This window comes from Eucyclogobius newberryi, unplaced genomic scaffold (genome assembly GCF_026437365.1).
Source record: "Eucyclogobius newberryi isolate DKJ021-1_F unplaced genomic scaffold, fEucNew1.0.hap1 SCAF_9, whole genome shotgun sequence".
NCBI classification, from domain to species: domain Eukaryota; kingdom Metazoa; phylum Chordata; class Actinopteri; order Gobiiformes; family Gobiidae; genus Eucyclogobius; species Eucyclogobius newberryi.
In genome coordinates, this window is record NW_027316532.1 from 33542228 (window position 1) to 33569277 (window position 27050).

At 42.3% G+C, this 27050-nt stretch overlaps 1 protein-coding gene across 1 annotated transcript in view; it reads left to right on the top strand.

Annotated features, from left to right (window-relative positions):
• notch2 (notch receptor 2) overlaps positions 1–27050 on the top strand; it is a 33059-nt gene continuing 6009 nt past the window's right edge. The window contains exons 1-24 of the mRNA XM_072437888.1: positions 1–281; positions 5346–5427; positions 17602–17879; positions 18187–18394; positions 18650–18780; positions 19777–19899; positions 20897–21130; positions 21725–21880; positions 21967–22152; positions 22242–22355; positions 22430–22543; positions 22624–22857; positions 23492–23602; positions 23686–23878; positions 23971–24116; positions 24201–24314; positions 24401–24520; positions 24602–24754; positions 24852–25080; positions 25174–25375; positions 25475–25628; positions 26231–26415; positions 26491–26623; positions 26725–26976. Of these exons, the coding sequence (XP_072293989.1) occupies positions 209–281; positions 5346–5427; positions 17602–17879; positions 18187–18394; positions 18650–18780; positions 19777–19899; positions 20897–21130; positions 21725–21880; positions 21967–22152; positions 22242–22355; positions 22430–22543; positions 22624–22857; positions 23492–23602; positions 23686–23878; positions 23971–24116; positions 24201–24314; positions 24401–24520; positions 24602–24754; positions 24852–25080; positions 25174–25375; positions 25475–25628; positions 26231–26415; positions 26491–26623; positions 26725–26976 (3925 nt within the window). The 5' untranslated portion in view covers positions 1–208. The remainder of the gene's footprint in view (positions 282–5345; positions 5428–17601; positions 17880–18186; positions 18395–18649; positions 18781–19776; positions 19900–20896; positions 21131–21724; positions 21881–21966; positions 22153–22241; positions 22356–22429; positions 22544–22623; positions 22858–23491; positions 23603–23685; positions 23879–23970; positions 24117–24200; positions 24315–24400; positions 24521–24601; positions 24755–24851; positions 25081–25173; positions 25376–25474; positions 25629–26230; positions 26416–26490; positions 26624–26724; positions 26977–27050) is intronic.

Sequence of the window (27050 nt, forward strand, 5' to 3'; positions counted from 1 at the left end):
TCTCTAACGAGGAGCTTATTTTAGGACTTTATCTTCAACCACGATCTGAACACAGCAAGAGGGGACTTCAGCATGTTTTAGATTTAGGAAAGTGTGTTTCATTATTTTTTCAGTCGTAGGTTTGTTGTAGCGGGACTTTGAAAAACTTGCCGTCCCGGGAGACAACTCAACTTGCGGCTGGCGACCTTATGTGGATTTTAAAGAAAAAATGGAGCAGCTCCCCGGTCTCTCCTCGGGAAAATCACTGATATTTGTGGCGTGTCTCGTTCACGTCTCTTTGGGTGAGTTCTGACACTCTTTTTGTTTAGTTTGATACTTTTTAGCGCTGTAAAGACTCACGTTTTGCCGCATTTGCGTCTGCGCAGCCAGGCGCGCGCGCGCCGCTGGACTTCATAGTTGTTCACTTGTAATAAACTCAATATCTCTCATTTTAACTCTTAACACTCTCCTCCTATTGATATCGTGACTTTTTATTTATATTCACGATTTTCAGAAAACCAACATTTCTGATTTGGCTGCGTTTTCACCGTTTGTCTAGTTTTGAATGTAAGCTAAAACAGAGGAAAAACAACATATACGTCTCATTATCAGGCTTTACGTTGTTTAGATGCCACGTGGGGTGAAGTATTGAGCATGCATTTTGAAATGACTGTGTTGTTTTGTTTATCTGAGCATCTCTGCGGGGCCCAGAGGTGGATCTGGGGTTCACACGTCGAGACAAGTGTCACTCGTGCCACTCTCTGTTCTTCAGTCCTGATGGAAGACTTTTGTCATCACGAATAACACTTCTCGCCCACAGTTTCATTTGTAGTTTTAGTCATGGCGCAGGTCTCTCTAATTCACTTTGGGCTGTAAATAGCCTATGCCACACTTTATAATACTATTGTGCCAGGTCTTTGATGGTGAAGGATGACTTTAGACAGAAAAGTTGCACAAAAGGAGAGGAAAAAAACACAATGCAAAGTGCTTCAGGCCAAAAGCAAAGGAGAAGCCGTGGAATGTTGTTGGTGTTTGACATTCCTCTCTCACACTAAGCACACACTCACCACTGCACACCTAGGCCTGTGCTGGAGCTACTGAAACTATACATCTGTGGGAAAGGCTCGGTGTTCAAAAGTCAATGCCAAATGCAGAAGGAACTACACCAGACGAGAAGCAGTGAGAACATTGAGTCTTTGAAATGCCCTTTTGTGATGTTACATGTGATGAGAAGAAGCTCTGTCTCCTCCAGTGGCCCTCAACAATCCATCTATCAATCAATAAATCATCAAATGGCTCATATCCTGACTCATTATTAGTTAAACTGTGATCTTGATCCATCTGAATGACTCCTTATGTTGCGCAAAGCCGACACTTGCTGAACCAAAACATAACACCTCACCACAACTTTGACTTTCTGAATCACAAACGCGACACTTTGACCCGTTGCTCGTGTTTTTAGGAAGTGTCGGTGCCATTGTCTGCTCGCCACACGACTTAACGGGTGCCCTGTCGGCGTGGGCCTGTGGACGGCTGCGTGTTCTTACTCCACAGCTGACTGGCATGTGCATACGTCTGGAGTATCTTTCACAGAGCAGCATTTGTGCCGCCTCTGGCCCACACTAGTGTGAAATCTGTTTTATTTGCACCAGGCTTTGCTCGGTTCTCTAAAGACAAAGCTGTTTATTGAGCTGCCCACAACATTGCATTATTTAGTGACCACCAGATCTGCCCACTGGCCTATGTCCGTGTTATAAATGTGGCTGCTCCCTCCCATTTCACCCTTTGATTCTGCACAGTAGTTCTTGCAGTTGCACAGATACATTTGCTGGTTCTTTGCTGGGTCACACTATGGTTCGATCTTCTCCACCCTTTTGATTAGTAGTCTAAATTTAAAAAAAGCCAAACCACATCATGTGCGCGAGTCTACCAACTGTGTATACAACTGAACATTTACAATCGTTGCATGATAGAAATAAATGCACCAAAGAAAAGACTTGATTATAAACCAAGGCAAAAGGCATGAGACGGTCTAGAGTCTTCTTTGATGTGATGGTTCCAAACCGAGGCTCCTAGATTTACCAGAAACCCTTAATTGGCCCTTTTTATTATAGTGACTTCAGATGTCAGTCTTTTGGATAGATGTGGAAGTTTGTATTGGAAATATCCATCACAGGGCATTCAGAATAAAGTTATATTCAATTGCATTGTAACAAATGGACCTGGTGAGTGAGGCGCTACAAAAGTTACAGTTGTATTATAGACTGAATCTCTCAGACCTATGCGCAATGCCACACTGTCCTTTCAAACTCTTCTTTTTTGCTTTGTAGATACTAACATGACTCAATACTAAATCCTAAGCACATTTAATAAAAAAGCTCTTAAAGTGAGGATGAGGCATGCCCAACATTCTCTGATACCAAAGGAGAAGGCGTTGGGAGGCTGTGAAGGTCGAAAGGATTACAAAGCGTTTTGTCTGCACTGTTGAACAGGTTAGCAAATTAACAGGGAATTACTGCTGCCCGCATTCTTTGGCCAACACAGTCCCGTAATCCTGGAGACAGGCCGGCACACAGTAATGAAGCCAGCGGGCCACAGCAGGAAGGAAAAATGTTCTTAATACTGCCAGAATCATTTGGGTAATAATTCATGCAAATCCTGCTTAAAGTCACTGTTACTGAAATCTCTCAGCCCTTTCAATAGATTTCAGTAGTTCTCGTTCATCCTTCTTGCATAAATCCCTCCGTGGTGCTGTTTCTCTTGGCTCTTGACGGCCTCTTACGGTAAGTCCACCACCCTTGTGTTTGACCTGAGTTACCCGGGCCTCTCCTTCTAAACCCTGCGCACATCTCCTGCTACCTCCCCTCTCATCTGCCTGTTTGTGTGGGCCACTAAACCTCCCCTCCGGGCGAAAGTGTTTGGTTTGAGCCCCATCTCCTCCTCCATGCTGAGCTAAGGGTATTTCATTGCGCGTTAGTCACCATGACGACTCTTTCTTCTAAGGTCGACAGCGGGGCTTGTACGGGCAATTCAAGGAAATGGAGTTACTTCCTCAGTCGGTGCGAACAACTTCCTGGCCTGTGCCGCGTGGAAGTGTCCCAGTGCGCTCCCGTGCAGGCCTTTTTCATAATGACTTCCTCATTTCAATCCGCGGCTATTAACTCAGAGCCGGCCTATCTGTCTCGTTCCCTCATCCTCCTCTCCCCCCCTTCTCTCGTGTAGGTTTTACATGGCTGCATTTCTCCAGGGGCCCGTTGTGGTGTCTGGGACAAGGCAATGCCGGCTGCAGAGGAGGACCAGGCGCAATGCCAAACTATTACAAACAACCGCAATCTTGCAAATCGCCTTTTGATCTATAGACCTCGACTTTTGTGTCCCTTTCCTTTCCACGCCGTATCTGAAAAAGGGTAGTAGAAATAAACCCGACTTGCCGCTGAGTTGGAATTTACGGCCTTGGCACTGGTTTGCCCCGGGTTTTTTTTGGCAGCGTCTAAAAAAAAAATGTTGTGGGTGAAAGAATTTGCCTTCAAAAGACCCAATCTCATGACGTTACCTCTCGCAGTGTGACCTCACTGAGCCTTGTAGTATTTTGTAGGCTGGAAATTATGACAACAGAACAGGGAAGTGAGAGTGAAAGCAGTTGAAGCCCTTGTAGATATACATTAGATCCTGTATTTATAACCTCATTATCTGTGGATAGGCTACATTGGGTTCATGCTATTGCACATGTTCTATACCTTTGTAATGTAAGTGATCCATCCTGCGAGAGGCTGGCTGCAAGTAAACTTAAGACCATGAATGAGTCTGCCATATGACTGGTTTAAACTGGTCTGGAGTTGGAAATATACAGTGAATGCCTGGATGAAGTATTTGAGATTTTCCAAGCTGCAGCAGCGCAGGGAAAAGTTTTCCTCTCTTGCAGTGGTTTAAGGGAATCAGAACATTTAAGCTTAAGTGACCACTATCCTTCTCAAACTATTTGGATTTTTTCTTCTCTGTAACAAACAAATAGGAATAGGAAGGGAAAGTTGTTTTGAATGAGCACGTGTTTGGATGAAGTGAATTGCATGCTTGCTCGCTCACACACACACACACACACACACACACACACACACACACACACACACATTGGCTGTAGTGACATTGTTGACTCACTCAATCAGTGCTTATCAAGACTCCCAGGCCTGAGAAAACACCCCTGTACCGAGCAGATCGATAGTGGCGTGTGAGAAAAAGCAGGTAACGTGTTGTTGATTTGACCCTTTGTGAAAACACGAGTCACTGATTTGAGTACGGGGAGGCCAGAGGATTTCTGTCCTGTGTCTGTTAAGACCATGTATTTGGCAGTTCATGGGAAGCTGGTCATGCAGGAATGAGAATACACACAAGGATAGAAATTGTCCTGTTGTGTTGCAGCATTTAGTGGCGTGGCAGCACTGGCCGTTTCCCTTGACACTACAGTTGAAAGCACGTGTGAGTGTGCATGCTCCTGGCGGGATTATTCATTTCACAGTGGTTTATGTTTGACTATCCCCATGTCTAATGGACTATGCCTGCGAGCCTGTCTCCAAGGCACAGTGCATTTTCAGCAGAGTCGAGCTGAACCTGCCTCTGTTGACAGTCTTCCTCTGCTCCTGTGACGCTATGATTAATCTAGGGACAGGAAGTAACACTATTGCTGACTGAGCACACTTCCTGTAATGCAATGTGTCTTATGAAGTTGGCATTTATTTGAAGTCAGCTGACCTACATAAAGCATAGTATAGTGCAGTGTATATCACAGAGCCACATTTTATGCATGAATAAGATATCCTTCCAAACATGCTGTAGCAGTGTTGTCCATACCTTTATGTCTTTCTGTTCAAAAAGAGCACATCGCGTCTTGCCACGTTGCATGAAGTGTGTGATGACCACTTGAAGCATGTGTCTGTAGCGTCTTCAAACACACAATGGCGGATGTGTCTGGCAATAGATGTCTCATTGGTGTGAAGATAGCCAGGCTTTGTTGTCCGTCCCATGGCTCACTTCTGTGTGGCTGCCCATCCGGCCGCCCTGTGACCACGACCTGCTCTCAGTCTGCCTCTGCATGGCAGGCTGGACCAGAGGCCAGCCGCGGCTTTATCAGAGCCCTCTGGATAAGGAGAGCAGGGGATACGACATTATGAGTTTCCTTTGGGGCTCTTGTGCATGTGGTTTCGGAGCTCACCTCTTTGCTGTCAAACAGGGCTGTTACTGGATTATTGAAATCAGTTAAAACATGTAATATGCTTACTTTGAAATTGTGATGATGATATTGGTTTGTCACAGAATTTGTCTGCATATACATAAACATGTGCACTTTCTAACCAGTGTCTTATGTCCTTCAGCTCTGCAATGTGTGGACAATAAGAAGCCTTGTGTGAACAACGCGACGTGTGTGACCTTTAACAACGGAACTGGACACTGCCGGTAAGTTTGAACCTTCCACCACTGAACATGTTCAGTCGCTCTACATTAAAACTCTTCAAACACAGAGTGATCCAACTGAATGAAAAACAGGCCAGAGTCTGTGTTTTTATAACAGCCCTGGCCTGTCCACGGGACCATGCAATTTTGCTCAGGCACGAAAGAGGAATAAAGGAGCACTCTGTCTGACGAGCACATCAGCGCTGCATGGGAACAATACCAAAACACACTTTTCCGCCATCTAAATGGGATTTAGAAAAGCTAAGTGGTTTACACCATTACCCTGCTCAAAGGTCACTGCACTACTAGTGCACGGAATAAGTGAAACCCACTTGTGCGCTGAAGGCAACTCTAGTTTAAATACACTTTATTACATAGGAAAGCACCACACATTTAACTGAACAAGACAAAGACTATATTTGTCAGTACTTACCTCTGCTCCTGCTGCTGTAATGACATAATTAGGATTGGCTTGTTTGATGCATATCTTCACTTTTCTGACAGCTTAGTCAGGTCTGTAATTAACTATGCTATCTTTTTAATTACTGAGCCACTCCCGAGCCAAATTTTCCAAAGAAAACATCAATGCTAGTTCGTGAACCTGATCATATTTCATCAGATTTGATGTGAAACACGCGGCGTGTCTGTTCCCAGAGCTGTTGGAATTTCAACAGTGAGGGACCGAGAGAGCAGCATTCTCAGTCTGATTGAAGGTCAAACTGAGAGGGCTGCAGGTGCAAACGGACGTGTTTCTGAGCATCTGTGTTTGTGACAAAACCACCTGTGGCTCAGAGACCTGTGGCACACACAAAGCTAATTCATGAAGTGCGCCGGTGTGGTCATAGCTTTACAACAATGAGGTGAAATCTGGCACCACTGTCTTAAACCTTTTACATCGACTGAATGGAAAGAAGAATTGGCGTGATTGAAACGGTAGATTGTTCAACTTGCCAATGCTGTGTTAGCGACCGTCTTATGTTGTAGAATTGTCCTGCCCTGGAGACAGAGAGGAGTTGTTCCTTCAGAGCCGTCAGCTGACAGAGCACAGGCCTACTGTTAGACTGATTCAATAGTCTGACATTTTTTCTTTTCTCATGCAACGTGTGAGTACACACACACGGGCTCATAGACGCTCCTGTCTGTCTCCTCTGCACTGCCTCAAAAGATTCATTGTATAAAAATCTAATTATTTGGTAGTTAGGCTCCTCAGTGTATTAAAGACAGCCGGTCGTGGGTAAACAGCCTCTGTGGCCTTTTGCCTCAGCTCTAATTATTGAGTCAGAGGTCAGTGTCAAAGTGGTCAAACTATTTATGTCACACATCAAAATAAAACATGAGAAGATTTTGCGCAACACCAAAAAGACCTAGTGTGTAAGTAATAAAACTGTTCTGGCACAGAATGGGCCTGTGTGCATGTTTAACAGTCTGAAACTGCCTCTGGGTCCCTATTGCAAATTTTCCCACACATTTTTCTAACTCTAAACTGTTTAGGTTTAAAACAGCCAGGTTTGGCCGGTTTTGCTACAGACCGACTTTTGACTCAGAAAAATAAACAGTGAGAGCGTTTTATGCGTGACATGAACTCAGGTACCCCATTTAGCATGTGAAAATGTCCGAGACGAGAGCTGGAGAGCATGGGAGAGGTTGAGCGGCTGCCTTGAAGGGCTTGGTGCAGAGTCGTCCAACCGGTGTCACAGCAAGCCTCAGCTCTGAGAAAGAGGTGTGTGCGCCACCGGATTAGTGCATGTCACTGGCTCCATGGTATTTGTAACTTACATCATTGACACTGGCTCATCACGCATACATTTGCAAAAAGCGCAAAACTGGTTGTATTGGTCGGCCATGTTTGATCCTTGACTCTGCTTTTAATGTCACAAGACAATGTGCAGGGTTTAACAATGCCCCGTGCAGAGGTTTTTTCCCCTCTATCTTCGGTTGGTGTGGGGGGGGAAATGTGTTCTGCCCTTTCTTTGTCCATCGCTGCTGCTTTTTCACCGTTTATCACTTGAGTCTGAGGCAAAGACGGTGCGCTGTGGAGGCCTGCGTGTCTCTGATCTGGCAGGTTGGATTTTGCTCCGGGCCAGACAGAGGAAGAGAAAGAGCCAAAAGAAAAGAGGATGTCTTCTTTAGGGGTAATTCGATGCGGAGTGCCTGGGAGCATAACTCCTTACTAATGATGAGAGAGCAGAGGAGCGGGAGGGGGGCCGTCTAATTTCCCTCATGTTACGCCTCCTTCATCAAACTGTCACTCAGTCATGGGGCCCTTGGCTGCAGGGACGGGCCCCTCCGGCATGGCTCACCTGGCTGCAAAACCCTGCTCCCGCGAACTCAGCTCGGCCACTTTTGTCTACAGTTCTTTATGTTTCTGTACTTTGCTGCCTCTGAAGTCTGAAGGCCATCCAGCTCTGGCTCTGTCTACGACTCCCCTGACTTCTGGGGACATTTCTTGCTTGTGCTTGTTTTATGATTCAAGTTAACTTCCTGTCCGTTGTCTCCTCGCACCACAAAAGGGTTACTGAAACAAACACAAAAAGTACAAGATTGCCGATGACATCCATGCAGCCGCTGGTTGTTTTGACTCAACGATCTCTGGCGGTGATTTTTCAGTCACTTGATCGGACTTATCACCTTCCCACAGACGCTTCGCTCTCAGACTGTGTGGTCAGAGCGGAGCCGCCATGATATGAGTTTGATATGAGTTTCTTTGTGTCTTTGTTTGCTTTTGTCCTTTCTCTGTGAGATTGGGGAACCTTGAACATAAAGGCAACACACTAGTGCTAACAAATTAAAAAGTAATATGAACTATGAAATGCATCAAAGAAGAGATTTGAATTGCAAAAAATGACCAGTTATACTACGTCATCAACAATGGTCCAGCGAAGGAAGCGACTGCTGAAGTTTACTGGCATAAAACACACTCTGGAGTTTTGGTAATAGCGTAGTTATCTGGCCTATAAAGAATCTGCTGAATCTACACACACACACACACACTTGATTTGAAAATATTCACTATCTACGCTTCGGTCACCATTTTTCAAACTTTATTTGGTTGAGAAAAAATCCTGCAAAAAAAATCCTGACTGACTTGCGAGTTGAATTTTTATTTAGAGGTGGAGAATTGTGAGGCTACAGAGAAATGGATATTATTGTATGTTGAAAATGAAGCAATGTTTATTTTCCTATTGATAGAGAAATATGTATCGAGTATCAACTTTTTTCCTTTGTCTCAAAACTAAATTAGTGTTAAAACAAAAGATTTTATTGTAAGATTACATCAATGTCTTGGTGGAGGTTTGTGCTGTTTATGGTCAATAACTGTTACAGGCATCCATTACTAAAGGTTTGCTTGTAATTTACATTGTAGAAAAAGCTGCAGTTGTGGTCGAGATGTTACGACTATCATCCCAGAGTCATTCTCAATCTGTGGATCTAGTCTGAAAACTCAGATACTTGTCCTACTCTGAATAAGCCCTGCCCACTAGGCGGAGCCTTCTGATAATAGCCTGTCCTGTTTTTGTTTTTGTTTACACTGTGAGAGTCACCTGAAATCATTATTCTTTGTTACCCTAACAGCCATGGAATGGGCCATACTTGGATCTAGTTCGAGAACTTGAAAACTTGTAATTGACAGCTTAAATTGATTACGACCATGTAATAATTATTCTCACTACAGTGAAACAGCTTATGAGTAGATGCTGGCTGCCCTCTTGAGTGACTATTAGAGTTAACTCATTCTTTGAGGAAGTCTTACAAAACTGTGGGGAATGTAGCAACCAGACCAAAGCCCACAGACAGTGAAGTGACAAGTGGCACGATGTCACACACTGAGGGCTTGTGGCACCAAACATAACTGGGCCCGAGGGATACAAGAAACAAACTGAACTACAGTTTACCTAATACTCTCTCCGCTCTGGAGAGCAGCTTCAGTGAGAGACTGATCCACCCTCGATGTGCGAAGGAAAGGTTCCGTAGGTCTTTCCTTCCTGCTGCTGTCAGACTTTATAACAAAAACTGTTAGTACTGAACACTCGCAATACTGACCTAACCATGTGCAATTCTGTCATATGTGCAATTGCTGTTGGAATTCATGTGCAATTCATGTGCAACCTATGTGCTGTCGTGACACATATTCATGTGCAATTACTGTCGTGATCACATGCAATGGTATTTATGTATTTATTTATTTATTTGTCTATGGGAGTTTTTATTTATTTATAGGAGATCTTCTACTGAAAGTGTTTTTCAGACTTCCTATAAGTGATCTGTTCTTCTGTATCTACCTCTGTATCTACCTGCGTTGCACCAATGAAATTTCCCCATGTGGGACAATAAAGGAATATCTTATCTTATCTCTTATCTTAATATTGATACATCACAAATTTCTCTTGGTTTTATTTATTTTATTAGCGCAAACAAATAAAACTGTGTTTCAATATAAATGTCATGAACATAAACTCGACTTTTAGCCGTGTAAACGTTGAGCCTTGGCGACAGATCTGACCTGTAACTTGGCCTGGTGGACTCATCTGCTTTTCCACATGGAGATACACATTTAAAGTTAAACTGTGGAACATTCCAGGCAAAGCAATAACATCTTCTTAGCAACGAGCAGAAAAGTTACATAGTGCAGTTTTGAGTGCAAACCTTTATAAACGGCATCTTTCTGCAATAGTATTGAATTTAGTTTCAGTATTTGAGTATTGATTTTTATTGCCAGCTATACTTTGCAGACTAACTCACCCTCCAAACCGCTTCACAACCCATAAACATCATGTCAGGCTGTGCGCGGTGACAACGTAAAGAGCCGTCAGTCTGAATTGAGCATAATTGCCCTTAAAAACAAAAATACCCTCTCGAATGGCATAATGACAGAGAGGCAGCCAGATGGAGCAGCGCGGAGGAGACAAAATGGGAGCTGTGTTTTCCACCACATTGGAACATGTTTCTCTGAGCACAGATTTTTACCACATGGCCCCGCTGCCGACTCCTCCCTAAAGTCTACGCTCCTTCGCTCTATCTCCGCTCACACTTTTCTCTCTGTCCGCCCCGTTTCCTCTTCTGTCTTTGTCTTCTGTCTCGTTCTTGTTTTACGTCTTGGGGCTTTCACCAAAACCTTCCACCGCTTTATTTCCTCTTTGTCTTTTTGGTCTCTGCAAGCACACTTTACCTCCTCCCATACCTCTTCTGAACCCACAGCACCATAATAAGACACACAGATCATAGTTTCCATCACCTACACGGCTTTAATTTAATGTTTACATCTAGTTTTTGCGCATTTTATTGTTCCATTTCATAACAGGAGCAGCTGCCACAATAGGTACTCTTTGCCAGCTTCTCATTGTGCATTTAAAGCTCGTGTTACAACTAAAACTGCAGGTTTTAAAAAATTCTCACAGTTTTCTTATTTAATCTACATTAAACGGACGTCGTTTCCTTCCTGTAGAAATAACAGTTATCGATATCCAAAACACTGCATCATTGTATCGTCAGTTCAAGGAAAGGTTATCTTGTGGTTAATTAATGTGCAACAGTACAAAATGTGCAGTTTTCCTTTTGTAGTGTGGCGGGGTTTGCCAAATGTATGAGTAAAGGGAGATTTGGGGATTTTATCATTTTCTGATAATGTATCATGTTTGTGGTTTCAGTCTACGAGTAAAAAAATAATATTAAACAACTTTGACCTTTTAAAAATATGATCTGAAAGTTCTGACAAATGTGTCCCAGGACTCCCAAAGTTTCTGTTTGCGGTAAAATTCTATACATCACAATATCAAATGTAATATTGCTTCTAAAACGGTCACAATGATAATTCTTTTAGTTCTTACGGTTACATCGTGACCTGAGTAATCACAATTCTTAACATTGTGTTGCTTTATTGTTTGCAAAATATTGTATAAAACCAAGAGCAAAATCAAGCCCAAATGCAAAAACAAAAGGTCTTTTGATGAAACTGCATTAATTTGATCCTATATCTACCTAATCTGTTAAAGTAAAGAGCAAAAAGGGGTCATGTGAAGTGAGCAGCTCGCCGACACACACATTAAACAGCGAAGTGAGTCTGAACCGAGTCGGATCCAGAGAGAGATCCAGAGTTTGAAATGTGAGCCCCTCTGCGCTCTCTCCCTCGCTCCCACTGTGTGTCTGCGACGGCCGCGGGGTCCAAGCGTGATTATGTTATTAAAAGGAGGATGAGGTGGGGGCAGGGCGAGGGCTTAGCCGTGGCAGAAAGGTGGAAAAAAATGCTCTCGATGTGGAGGAATGAGAGACAGAGTGTGAGCGGAGACAAAGGCAAGAACGCAATAGGAAAATCAGAAATGCAGCAACGAGGCACACAGACTCCCTCATGACCAAGAGCAGGACAGCCAGGGGTCAGCATGAGGTAGAGGAGGACGATCTGCACGGAGAGAGCAGGGGTGAGATGGGGCGCTAATGTGAACCAGCTGTAGAAACCTGACACCTCCTGAGTGTGGTTGGGAACGAGAGGTGGAGGAGTGAGAAAAGGAGGGAAAGAAGGCCTTCAGGAAACAGAGCCAAAGAGGGATGAAGTGAAAAAAAAAGCACTTGTCGAGTGAAACAAAGAGTCCCATAGATGATTTTGGCCGCTAAAAGCCTCTGTGTGAGTTGTTCTTTAAAGTGGAGATTAGAAACGTTCCCGTCACAGAAGTGCACTAGTTTGTCTGTGTTTTTTCTCCGTTCTGCGAGACACCACTCCCTCACAATAATATGAATCATGCTCTGCCTTGTCTGCGGGCCCCGGGCTGTGTCACTGCAGCCTAAAGGCAAATAATGAAGTCTTTATCTGGCACGGAAACCTGAAGGACGGGCTGCTATCACTTCCTGACGCCACGGTATTTGGGTCTGTCAACAACGGCTTGAGAGGGATTGATTTTTAAAAGGCGTTCGTGCCTCACCGTTCATTAGTGGCGGCGTCTCACAGAAACAGTTGTACGTGCGCAGAAAGAGCCGTTAACTATTGTTGCTATGTAAATATGTGCATCCAAATGTTAAGATTCAGTGTTTTAGGTGAAAGGGTGCTTTTCCATTAAGAGATCTGCAGTAGTTCAATAAAGCAACAAAGGTACTACATTTAAAAAAGCTGATGGTTTTTGCAAACTCTTTACCATTTGAAGTTGAGGCTGGAAAATTACAATAAAGAGTTGATTTGATAAATGTGTGTTTTTATGATGATAATTTACTAATTCAAAGTTATGAATGCAGAGATCAGGGGACTAGGGAGAAATTCTGATTTTCTATTTTATTTATTAGTAAAGGGACAACACATATCAATGGACATTCTGCATGTATTGTAAATATTTTAGCCAATTCAGTTGCTTATAGTATAGTTAAACCAACCACTATTAAGCAATTAACCAAACAATATTAAAAGTTACCCACGGTTACATAATTAACCCTCAATCAACCATTTTTAGAGGCTTAGAAAATGATGCCAGTGTTGACTAGGGCTGGGTACAGTTAGGTTTTTCCCAGTATTTAAACGGCACCTGCGTTTGCACTTTTTGTGAACGGCATAGAACAGTCACCTCTCTTGGAATGGATTAAGATACAGTCTTACAGAAAGAGGATATGTAACATTCAATTGAAAATTACACAAAGCAATTAGAAACAAATACTTAATAATTAGACAGTTGAAAAAAAACTGAATTCCAATTCAAAAACTGAGCTAAATTAGAAGTACAATTGCAGGCAGCTTAAATATCAGGATATGATAAGGATCAAAGTGTAAAGAGTTTCCCATGTAAAGAGCAGGAGTCACTCACTACTGACTTTGATTCAAACTGATAAGATTTGCAATTGTTCAATGTGTGGAAACCAAAAACTAATGATAATAACGCTGTCTAGTAACTACATATGTCGTCGTTTAAGAAAATAAAATTGCAAAGAGCAGCGGGCAATGGCGCCGTGTCCACAAGAGATTGAACATGACCCAAACATGCATTCATTTAAATCTAAATAAATACAACTTCGAGTGGTTTAATAAGAAGGGAAAACAAACTCCAAAAAGTTGATCTTGCATCCTCCTTTAAAGTTGTTTAAAGTTTATATTGACACATTATTCTGTCTTCCAAACCTGCTCAAAGACTTTTTTAAAATCAAAGTTAAGTAAGCCTATAAACCAGAATAATGCACAGAATAAAGGCGCAGTGTTTCTTCTGTTATAGCCTGATCATGTTTATGTCAAAGGGGCTTCACATCGAAAGGCAGCAGGTGTAAAATCCCTCTTCTCTCCCCAAAGTCACTGCACAGAAGACATACTGTAGCTCTCATATTCCCACAGTAGACACAGTAACCGTGGAAATGTGTGAACTCTTCTGTGTGAAACTTAAACCTGACATTAGTGCGACGGGGCCTTCTTTGTGTGGCTCTCCGCTAATGTGATGTATGTTACAGGGCACAGGGCCGTGTCATTACTCTGAGGGAAGGGGCGGAGGAGCGGGACGGCGGCCTGTTGTTGTGATACCACGACCAAAGCTGTGTTTGTGTTTAAACAGAGGAGGAGGGAGAGTATTTATGTCTCCTAATGCTTGGACAGCTACAGAGACCAAGAGAAGGGCGGAGGGACTGAGCACATGAGGCCCAGCACACGTTTACAAAGCTCAAAGACAAGGGAAGGCCTCCGTTTAAGTGTTCATATCGTATTAGAAATGTTGTTTTGAAAGTATATGAGACAAAAGTTGCGAGAGGAGTTGACAAGAAATAAAAAGAACAGAAACTTGCTGGGCGCAGTGCTATTTCTGCATTTTTTTTTGGTTAAAGTTACATGTCATGCACTGGACATTTTATGCACATTTTTCTCGTAGGTTGCAAAAATATGAACTGGGGTCATTTAGAAAACATGAGATGAAATTCAAACTAATAGTGTATGTACAGCAGGGCTGCAACAAGTTAATATATTCATAGCAACTAATCATTTATAGAAATAGTGTCAACTAATTAAGTAATGAAATATATAAACATGCCATGGAGAGGTTTTATTACTCAGACAGAGCAGAAATCAAGTGTTTTTAATTAAAATACCCTTTTGTCTGAAAGGACGTCCTGAGATGGATTCAGTTAAGCTTTATCTGGGTAAAAGTGCGGAAAAATCATATATTCACTGGCCTGTCGCCTTCCAAACAACGACTTGATTAATCTTAAGGATATCAAAATAATCTTTAGTTGCAGCCCTTATGTACAGACTGCGCATAAACTAATAAATCAAAGTTCACAGGTTTGAGGCGTCGCAAGTTGTGAACATAGAATATGGTCTATATCAACTAAATGTGTTTATTCACACATTAAGTTTAAAGTTGTGTTAATTGCTGCGTTGTCTCCTCACTACATCTGACTTGTGTTTTCATCACAAAGCGTACTGCGTCATCGTTGTATACTCTGAACAAAATCAAACTGTGAAGTAGTTAGTTAAATGTTGGTTGAAGCTTCATCAGACTGTTGTTTCTCATGGAAGTTGAATTCGAGTAATAAAAGACATCGTGTGACACCCACAGATCCTGCACTCATCAATCTGTGAAGACGTCTGCTTGGCATGATTCATTGCGCTCCGCAGCGTTCCCAGGCACTCGTCTAATATCTTCAAGCTGTCTCTGGGCGGGGAGGCCTCTAACAAATAAAAGTTTAAAAGCATCGGGTCGTTGCTCGTTCTCCATCCTCATAATTCATCCCTGTGTTCGTGAACGTCCACCTGATCACTAAAGGGGGGATTTGATATTAGCCCGATTGGGATTTGGGCCTTTGGAAGTGTCACCTGAGCCTCCTCTGGGAGCGACCCGAGCGCAGAGAGTCCCAGGACTGTGTGTCTGCCACATGCACCACACAATACACTCCTCTGCAGCTGACAGATGAGAAGAATACACTGGGAAATACAAAGGAAATGTCCTGCAGGACGATAGGGCAGTGGAAAAGATTAAAAAAAAGAAATGTTCATGATTTTCTTTGCATAATTGTCCGTGCACTGTGCAAAAACATTCATGTTTTAAGGATCACTGCGTTTTATACGCGTTGTTGGCCTGAAATAACTGCCTTAATCATTCTGAATTGTGTAATTGGTGCAAGGTACAGGATATATGGCTTTACATTTGGGAGCGTTGTGATAGATAAGGAAGTGTAGCGTGAAAGTGAGACTGAGGAATAGACGGTGATGATAAGAACAATTTGTTTCTGATCCAAAGCAGAGGAGGAGTTTGTTTTTTTACATAATGCCATTTTACTGCAAATGAATGCTCTAGTTTACGTATAATGCAAAAACTCTGACACTGCCAAATCTATTTTAATATCATTCATATTGCAGTGCATTTCCCTGACCAAGAGGCCACTGGGACTTTCCACAGGCTATTTTTTTGTGCCCTTTTTGTCTTTTTCTCTGTGCCTTCAGTCAACAACTTTCAGATGATGCCACCTCACGCCCTTCTGCTTTTGAACTTCTCCTTTGCCATTAGTGACCCGACTTTAACCCCTCATCAGGCCAGTTTCCCCCTTTCCTCCTCGTGATGGGTCACCAACTCTAGGGTCCACGGTGTAGATCAGCATTTTAAAATCTCTTGACAGTTTTGACAAACAGGGTCCGTTCACCTAAAGATGCAACATACTATACTTAGCATTGATTCAAAAGTATTCTGACAGCATAGTGTGATAAATGTATGATCCAGCAATCTATCGAGTTTTATTTTTATTTTGTTCTGGATTATGTATCTTGTGTATCTGGATGCTTTGCACGCTGACACACAAACATTGTGGATTTAGCTAATAACAGCTATGTTAGGACATTCGATCCTTCAATGTATGAAGGGAAATATTAAGGATATCATTTCAAAGATGATACATTTCTTTCACAATGTAATATACAAATAGATTGCCTATAATATCACACCATGAATTGACTTGAATTGTAAGGTTCAACATACAAATACATTCATACAAACATTAAATCACAGGGTAATTTCACTAATTATATGTTAAATATCCTGTCTCCATGGAGGCTTTAAGTGCAGTTAAGGTCCCTGCAAACAACTGAAACACTAGGGTATTAGTTCAGCAGTTCGTGTTTCACTTTTTCTTTTGCTAATGTTCCAGGACATCTTTAAAATGTGCTCTGGGAACTCAAACTGAATAAATAAATAATACTTTACAACAAAACAAAGGCAAAACATTGCAATTTTTCAAACTTCATACATAAAACATTGCCTCTTAAATGCTAGTGTGCACTACCATTAATACAAGTCACAATGAGGGCTGCAATATATACGTGTCAATGTATATTCACTGACACAATAATCAATATTGCAATAAACTAACTGTAATGAAATAAAACCAAAGTCCTCCCTGTGACAGAAAAGTACTTCTCTAAAATGAAAATGTTAAAAAAAAAATCTAATGCTTTTCCTTATTCATTTATATATTTTGACGGAGTTTGACTTCAAATGATGAATATACTTGTTTTAATTTAACTGATATGATTCAGTTTTAAGAAGGATCAATATCACACTACATACAATAACTATCTCTCTCTACTCATAACCAGGCATGGGACGATATTAAAATTTTGGATCACAATTATCATGGCTAAAATAATTGCGATTAACGATTATAACGATTATTAAAATAGCTGACAGTCTAAAAATATAATGGATATGAATAATTACAGTGTAAATATTATGAATGAGTTCCACGATTTAAACAACTATTTTGGAATTGGACATCAATCTAGAGGACAGCATCCTGGATAAGGGGATTTATTTCTGAACAATCTGGTGCTAAAACAATTATCACGATTTCACAAAATGCCCTTTTACTTGCGATAAACGATATCGTCCCATCGCACTCGCAAACAGTGACCACCGCAGTTCCTTCCCCAAACAAGTTCGCTTTTTATCCATTGCTCAATAATGTGAGTTAGCACAATGGTACAGTTATGAAAAGATTGAACAATGTGCGTCTCATTTGATAATAGGATTCATGTGGACATTTGATGTGCTGTTGGATGCTCTTCACTGTCACCGCGCTCTGATGTGGTCCTACTTTATGCTGTCTGGACTGAAACTCTTTGTTGTGCCTATTTGTCTTTCTTAACACAAACGCTGGTGGCTTTTTGTTGAACTGGTCTTTCGACTTGTGTCCCGACATTATTCTTTTTGACAATGCTTTGCTGTTGTGTGTGTTCAGGTGCGCTCCGGGCTTTCTGGGAGAGTACTGTCACCACAAGGACCCCTGTCAGCCTGGTTACTGTGTGAACGGAGGAAGCTGCACCGTGTCGCTGTCCGGCGGCGTGCCTGTCCTAGGAAACCCCAGCTGCACCTGTCCCATCGGATACACAGGCCAACAATGTCAGACGCCTCAAAACTCCTCGTGCTTCCCCAACAACCCCTGCGTCAACAAGGGGAAGTGTGAGCTTGCGACGTCGCTGGACAAGTTCAAGTGTCGCTGTCCGAGAGGATGGACAGGTGAGAAAATATGAGCGGACCAGGGCAATCGATTAATTTCAATACAATCATTTCTTCCAATCATAGAATGGCTTGTATTTGTTAAGCAGTTTATAATATATTCTGGATGTGTTTAAAACTTGATTCTGATTTTAGGGCTGCAACTAACAGTCATTTTGCTCATTGATTAACCGTGTCTTTTGCTTCATCGATCAGTTGTGATCATTCGAGTGACTTGTTGCCGTCCTATCTGATTTGAATGCAAACTGCAAATATTTTTCGTTTTGTATGTGATGTCGATGCTGATGTTGTCGTCTTTACTGCGTAGGACCCCGGTGTGATTACAAGGACAGCTGTCTCTCCAGCCCTTGTGCTAATGGTGGCGTGTGCACGGCTCAGTCCAGCGAGAGCTACAAATGCGCCTGTCCTCCAGGGTACACGGGTTCTCGATGCCTCAATGACACAGACGAATGTGCGGCCACACCCTTAATATGCCAAAATGAAGGCGTGTGCATCAACACTCTCGGCTCTTACAAGTAAGCATCTAAACATCCTTTGCTGCAGAAACGGAACTGATTAATGTGCTTTAATCTTCATCCTGTATAAAAATAAAATGGAATGAATTGAATGTTAAGAATAAATGGTTAACTACTATGGCACACGTCTCTCAAAATTCAAATCAACGCCTCACGCCTAATAAATATGACTTGCAACGTTGTTTGTTTCTCCCAATTTGTTCAGATGTCATTTCTTTCTGGAAACCGTGGTAACTGACTAAAACATGTTTGCAGGTGTAACTGTGCGTCTGGCTTCACGGGGCGACAGTGTGAGAGGTCCTACGTGCCGTGTTCTCCTTCTCCGTGTCTAAACGGAGGCACCTGCCAGAGCTCAGAGTTCAGCTACTCCTGTCACTGCCTTCCTGGTACGATCTTAAACCTATGTTGTTGTGGACTGAGAAGATGGTACTACTTACTTAGTTCAGCGTTTGGCCTCATGTGTGACCGATGTCAGCCACTTGAGTTTCCTGTAGACCTGCAAGATGAATCACAATCAAACTGAAATTTTAACTTTTTATTAGACGCAATTAGCAAATTGCAAAGGCTACAGTTTTTGAATTAACATAATTTCCTCCACAAACAACAAAAAACTGCTAATCCTGTAGTTTAGAGCTGTACAGACATGTTTCTGAAATATGATTCTGGTGCCTTGCTGTGAACAGAATCCTATTATTAAAACATAAACTGCAAATCTAATAGCAATTTAAACTAACACTTGAACCATCTTTATCTTTTCTCTTTTCAAGTCTACCCCCATAATTAAATTAGCTTTTTTACATGATAAATCTATAAAGGTTTTCTTGAAAATATGGCTAACTTTGCCCCGTTGACACTTTATTAAACTGCTTCATATTAATTGCACACACTGGTGTTGATTTGTTCTTATTTCTGCACAAAGGCTGGACAAAAATAGCTCTAACTTTTGAAACAGTTACAGTGTGTTTAAGGTGCAAACAGTCTGATCTGGAGGGGGTTGTTTCCTCCTGCACCGACAAAGAGCATGCTCTAAATCTGCTACTTGTAAAGTGATTGCAGACGGAGACTGTTTATACAACACCAGGACATGTCATAATCCTAACACACCCTGAAATATCCATGTGCTTAAATACACATTTAACCGAATCAAAAACGAATACAACTGTGTAGTTTAGGGAATACCAGTAGTCAATGACGGTTAAGATATTAGTTATTTGGGTTAACGTTCACAACCCCGATTGTATGTCCCCTCTATGTCTTAATATTACCTTTTTGTCATCGCTTTATCAGTTCTTTGCAAACGTTAAAGTGTTATGTGTTATGGTTTATATTTATTACTAAATAGTACCGTAAACACTGACTTTACTGCATTGTTGTGTTGACAGGGTTTAATGGCACAAACTGTGAGAACAATATTGACGACTGCCCGGGCCATCAGTGTGCCAACGGAGGGACCTGCATGGATGGAGTGAACACTTACAACTGTCAATGTCCTCCAGAGTGGACCGGTAATTTATTTTCATTCATTACAATACCAATTAATAAACATTTACAAGCCAATCTGCCGCCTTTGACAAACAATAACCATAATGAACTGTAAGACATACAAAAAAGCTGCTGTGTCGTACCAATCCACATCAGGCAATGCTCTTAGCTCCGTGAGAACCTAAAATAACACGCAATTGTCAATAAAAACGATACTCAGACACTGATTGATACTAAAACTAGTACTGAGACTCAGTAACGTGTTATGGACGGGCCAACAGACTCAATATTTAGTGAATAAGACTTATGAATGGTACTTAAATTAATGTTGTTAAATCACATCTAATCATAAACGTGAACAGAGCCATAGCTAGAAACATTTCTAGTCCGTTTGTTGAAACTTGGCGCTGCTGTTGCTTCACTTCACAAGCTCAGTTAGGACAAAACCTGCAAACATCCAAGATTCCCACACGGGTTTATTCAGCGTGGTTTGAGCATAGATCCATGGGTTTGAGGCTGTGTTGTCCTCAGAGCGCATAAGCAGACCTCTGCTGCCCGCTCTGGTTGTAAAAGCACATGCTAGCGAGCATAGCGTGAACGGGCCTCTAAACACGGCCGCAGAGTGAGCAGCCAAGCTTTAGCAGCAGAAGTGAAGGGAAAACAGGCTGTTTTGAATATATTTTGGACCAATTTTAAGATAGTTGTGACACATGGTAAGTTTAGACACTGCTTGCCCTGTTTCCCTGATTACCCTGACTGCACGCCACTGCGCAGACTAGAATCATCATAAATGTGTTAAAACTTGTAATATACTGACTGAACCTGAGTTATCAGGCAAATGTAAAATGTCTCCAATTGAATCATAAAAGTGCAGAAATATCACCTACATATTTTAATTTTTTTAACTATAAAGGATGTACTCTATAGTCAAATTGTGTTCATCTTCAAAACAACATTCACATTATCTAAATTGTTGTATATTAACACAAGCCCATGTTTGTAATTTGCTTGAACTTGCAGGTCAGCACTGCACTGAGGATGTCGACGAGTGCCGCCTACAACCCAACACGTGCCAAAATGGAGGAACGTGCAGCAACTTACCTGGCAGTTATGTGTGTGTATGTGTCAACGGCTGGATGGGGCCCGACTGCTCTGAAAACATTGACGATTGTGCGACAGCAGCGTGCCACAAGGGCTCCACATGCATCGACCGCGTGGCCTCCTTCATATGCTTCTGCCCACATGGAAAGACCGGTACGCCATACGCCCTCAAACACTATAACACTATTCAATTATGCGATACAACTAGCTACGGGTGTCTTTTGTTTTGCATTGTCAATAGCAATATTCATATGGTATTTTAACAGTGCATCAGGAATGTGCTAAAATATCTCTGGAAATGTCCGGGTTTAGGTTTTGAGGTTCAAGCATCACACAAAAACAACTACAAAACTGCCAGAAATATTGTTTGGAAGATTACACTGGATATTTCTGCCATATTTCAATATTCTAATTTTGCACATCTACAGAACAACAATTGCGATACTATAAATTGTTTTAATTCAATCATCGTCATTGTCATTGTGTTCTTGGTCAGGACACTTCTACTTACAACTACTCAGTATGGGAAATAGTAGTAGAAATAGAGTAGTTTGAAAGGCTCTATATTCATCTATTGTAGCAATGAACTATCACATATGTTCAATTGGTCATGATATATTTAAACCCAATGTATTTACCCAAAATAAAGAGTATAGTTTTAAATCAGATGGGTGGCGGACCACACAGATTTTGTGGAAAAATGAAAAAAATCCTTGGTGTTTTAACTAATCTCTTTGCTCGCTGAAGGTTTGCTGTGCCATATAGATGACGCGTGTATCAGTAACCCATGTAGAGAAGGCTCCCACTGTGACACCAATCCCATCAGTGGCAAGTTCAACTGTAACTGTCCCACTGGATACATGGGCAGCACCTGTAACATCGACAGAGACGAGTGCAGTATCGGTACGTGCTCCCGCCACCTTCCCGCGCCGTAATGTCTTTGTTTTCCTATCCTCATCTGAAATACTAATCACCATCTTTTCACGCAGGCGCCAATCCATGTGAGCACGGAGGCCGGTGCGTTAATACATACGGGTCCTTCACCTGTCACTGTGTGCGGGGCTACGCTGGGCCTCGCTGTGAGCAAGACGTCAATGAATGTGCCTCTAACCCGTGTCAGAATGATGGCACCTGTTTGGACCGGATTGGAGAGTACACCTGCATCTGCATGCCTGGTATATCCCGATAGAAGATGATTTACCAGGAACATTGCTCAACCCTTAAGGACATGCTGACTCGTATGGTTTTGTTTCTTTCACTCCAGGATTTGAAGGAACTCACTGTGAAGTTGAAATGAATGAGTGTCTCAGCTCTCCTTGTCTGAACCAGGGTAAATGTTTGGACCAGGTCAGTCGCTTTGTCTGCGAGTGCCCAGCAGGTTAGTAAAACTGAGGTAGTGAAAAATATAAAGCTTATCTGGTCATTATTAATGTCTCTTCCTTCCTTCTTCAGGTTTTAGCGGCGAAATGTGTCAAATAGACATTGATGAATGCTCCAGCACACCATGTTTAAATGGGGCTAAATGCATTGACCGGCCAAATGGATATGATTGTGAATGTTCAGAAGGTGATGTAATGCTTTTGCACCAGCATTTCACTGCTTACTCTAGATGTCAATAGCTAAAGTATATAATTTTACTTGTGTAGGCTATACGGGTGTGCTTTGTGAGGAGAACATCAATGACTGCATTCCTGAGCCGTGCCATCATGGTTCGTGTAAAGACGGCATCGCCACCTTCTCCTGTGAGTGCCACCCAGGATACACAGGCTCCATCTGCAACATCCAGGTGCAGGAGTGCCACAGTAACCCCTGTCAGAACCGAGGCCGCTGCATCGACTTGGTCAACGCTTACCAGTGCAACTGTCCACCAGGCACCACGGGTAAAACGCACAAACCTAAATACATTGTGTTTTTAGTTTAGCCAACATCCTACAAGAAACAACACCTACTTGTTTTTGCTTGTTGTGAATCACTCACAGCATTTTCTCCAATGTGTCACTACTTCATGACTGAATCTAGTGAAAAATCTTAGCTTAACTGTGACCATGCCCTGTAGAATACAGCCAAAAATGACTGTGCTGCTGTATAAGCTTTGTGTAGTATATGGTAAATACTGCTAAACCGTGTTTCTGTGGATCACAAAGCTCTTCAGGCTGTACCAGCGTGAAGCCTGGTACTTGAATCTCCGCCTCACTCCCAGAAGGCTTAAATAGTCACGTCCTGGTTTGGTCTTCTTTTGTTTCATACCTTCAGTTCTGCTTTGCTGGAGTTTCGTGTTCCTTTTTTGTTATTGTACCGATTGATTCAATTCCTTTTTCAACTTGGTGAAAATGCCTGCATCTAGTCTTACAACATTCCTTAAGCCAGTTTGGTTTATGTGTGCTACTCTTATGGAGAATTGCTCCCCCTAGTGTCTAAGAAGTGTCACAGATATTCAATTACCAAATACAAGCAATACAAAGGCAGTCTTTTTGTTTAATCATGTGTAAATGTAACTTGTCTTTCATTTCTCAGGAAATAACTGTGAATTCAATGAAGACGATTGTGCAAACAATCCTTGTGAATATGGAGAGTGCCATGATGGCATCAACGAGTACACATGTATCTGCACTCCAGGATACACAGGTATCATATTCACATTCAGTTTGATTAGGGATTCAAGTTGTTGTTACCTATTACACTGTGCTGACAATGTTCCAATATTGTAGGAGTTAAATGCAATGTGGAGATTAATGAATGTGCGTCAAACCCGTGCATGAGTGGAGGTACTTGTGTGGACAAAGTGAATGGTTTCCAGTGCCTGTGTCCTCCGGGTACACACGGCCCTCTGTGTCTTTCTGGGAATGACCACTGCGCTCACCGGCCCTGCATTCATGGAGACTGCATTGAACAGCAACATGGGTATACATTAAGATGATTGAATTTGAATAAATCTGTTGTTATGTTATGTGGACTAATTCATTTGAAAATACATATTACAATTCTTTGTACAGATACCACTGTGATTGTGAGCCTGGTTGGATGGGAGAGCATTGTGAATCAGAGAGAGATGAGTGCCAAAGTAATCCATGCCAGAATGGTGGCAGCTGTGTGGACCACCACAGTGGATACACTTGTCAATGCAAAACCGGCTACAGAGGTAATCATGCATTAACTGTAATGTTTAGCTCATTGTCTGGTACTTAGTACAATTCTCAAACACACTGACTGTCTCTTCTGACAGGTTTGAATTGTGAGATTGACATAGATGAATGTGCCTCTCGGCCATGTCAGAACCACGGCGTCTGCATTGATGGAGTCAACAGTTACAGTTGCCAGTGTGGTCCACCTTTCACAGGTTTGTAGAAAAGTAGTTTATTATCATGTAATACAACTGAGTACAGCATTTAAATGAATACTAATTATGTAAAATTGTTTTCAAAGGCAAACACTGTTCAGAGGAGCTTGCTCCTTGTGCCTCTCATCCTTGTGAAAAAGGCGGAGTCTGTCGTCCAACTCCAGACTACATGTCTTATATCTGTCGATGTCCAGTTGGATGGCAAGGTATGTTTTTTTATCATTTAAGTCATGAAATGAAAATGTATTCACTGCATGGTAAGTTAACATTTTTGTCAATGCTTTTAGGCCTACGCTGCAATGAGGATGTTGATGAATGCAAAAAGAGTCCTTGCAAAAACAGTGGTCATTGCATTAACAGTCCTGGCAGCTACTCGTGTAAATGTCAGCCAGGATACAGTGGACACAACTGTCAGACAGATATCGATGACTGCTCCCCCGGTGAGTTATTTCCAATTGATATTGGTGTATCACGCTGCTGATATAATCATTTTTGGTTTGTCGAAATACTCACATTGCAGCTCTTGCTCTTTTGTAGACCCATGCCTGAATGGAGGCTCTTGTGTGGACGTAGTGGGAGCGTTCACCTGTGATTGCTTGCCAGGATTTAAAGGAGACCGTTGTGAGACTGAAGTTGATGAATGCGCCTCACAGCCATGTAGGAATGGGGGCATCTGCAGGGACTATGTCAACAGCTTTGTGTGTGAGTGCCGTCCAGGATTTGATGGGATCCAATGTGAACACAACATTCTTGAATGCACAGAAAGGTGGGCCACTTATTTAAGAATCACTCAGTATTAGACTATTTTCTGTGTTTTTAAGTTAAATTATTATATTTCTTTGTTGTTCTTGTTTTGTAGTTCTTGCTTGAACAATGGAACATGCATCGATGATATAAATACATTCTCATGCCGCTGTCGTCCTGGTTTTTATGGCACCTTCTGTGAATATGAGCATAATGAATGTGACTCCCAGCCCTGTATGAATGGAGGGACCTGCACTGATGGTCTGGGAACCTACCGCTGCACCTGCCCTGTGGGATACAACGGACCCAACTGCCAGGTAATGTCATTTTGTGCAGCTAGTTTTACCTAAATGTGGTAAATTAAGTAATAATAATATTTTTTGTGACCAACGTAATATTTATTCACTTTTGTGCAGAATCTTGTAAACCTGTGCAGCCATGTCCGCTGCCACAACGGAGGGTCGTGCTCTCACAAGACCCCCTCCTGGACCTGCCATTGCACAATGGGATGGACTGGACTTTACTGCGATGTTCCTAATATGTCTTGTCAAGACTTTGCTGCCAGAAATGGTAAAACAATTGAACATCAATATACTTTTGTTATCTCTATGGTGGGTGCATTTTATCATGAGAATACCGTAAAAGTCAGACTATTGACTTTATTCCGCCCCGTCCGCTTTTCCCTGTATTCCCACACGATCGCCAATTTCGTTGTAATTGCACTTCCGGTCCAGTGATAATTCTGTTAATTGTAATAAAACACGCCACATTTTGAAGCTTAACACACAGAGAACATGTCTGAGTGCCCCTACTGTCCTCTCTGTCCTTAATTTCTCTGTGTGAGCTGATATACCTGAGTCTGTCTGGCTCTGGCTCTGGCTCTGGCTCTGGCTCTGGCTCTGGCTCTGGCTCTGGCTCTGGCTCTGGCTCTGGCTCTGGCTCTGGCTCTGGCTCTGGCTCTGGCTCTGGCTCTGGCTCTGCTCCTGCTTGTACATAGCGAGTGAGCAAGAGAGAGAGCTTCCTGTTAGAGTGCCCCTCGAGGCTGTTAACCCGTAAAAATCTAGAAAATAGCCGTATTGTTGTACACTGTTCAAAGTGTGTGAAAAAATTTGCGGCTTAAAGTCCAACTTTTTTGGTATACAAAATATTTAAATGGATGTGCTCTTTCAAAGGTCTGGAAGTGGAGCATGTATGCAGGAATGCTGGGCGCTGCATAAATGTTGGAAATTCCCATCAGTGCCAATGCCAACCGGGATACACGGGCAGTTATTGTGATGAGATGGTTGATGAATGCAAGTCAAACCCTTGTCGCAACGGAGCTTCATGTGTAGACTATCAGGGCACATACGAATGTAAAGTAAGTATTTGTGATTTTTTGTCTGTAGGGTTCAGCAGATTTAAGTAAACTAATACTAATATTCGTATTGGTTAGTGTAAACCGGGCTTTCAGGGAGTCAACTGTGAGTATGATGTGGACGAGTGTCACACCAAACCCTGCCTCAACAGTGGAACCTGTATCAATCTCATCAACCGCTTCACCTGTGTATGTCCACCGGGAACACATGGTAACTATAATACTGCTGACATTTTATAAATACATTATACCTGGCAGGTAGCTCCAGTAATACTGTCTCTGCATGATCTCATCCATCTGCTTTATTTCTAGGACTACAGTGTGAAGTAAATGAGGATGACTGCGCTCCCAACTCAGGCTCCTCTGAGCCCCGCTGTCTGAACGGGGGTCAGTGTGTGGATGGGATTGGGCGATACACCTGCACTTGCCCTCCAGGGTTTGTTGGAGAACACTGTGAAGGAGATCTCAATGAGTGCCTGTCTGAGCCCTGTCACGCTCCCGGCAGCCTGGACTGTGTGCAGCTGGACAACGACTATCAGTGTCGCTGTCGCCTGGGTTACACAGGTACACTGTTCACTGTTTTGAGGGTGTAATATGGATGGTTTAAGTGACAACAACCTGTAGTGTAACTATTTTGT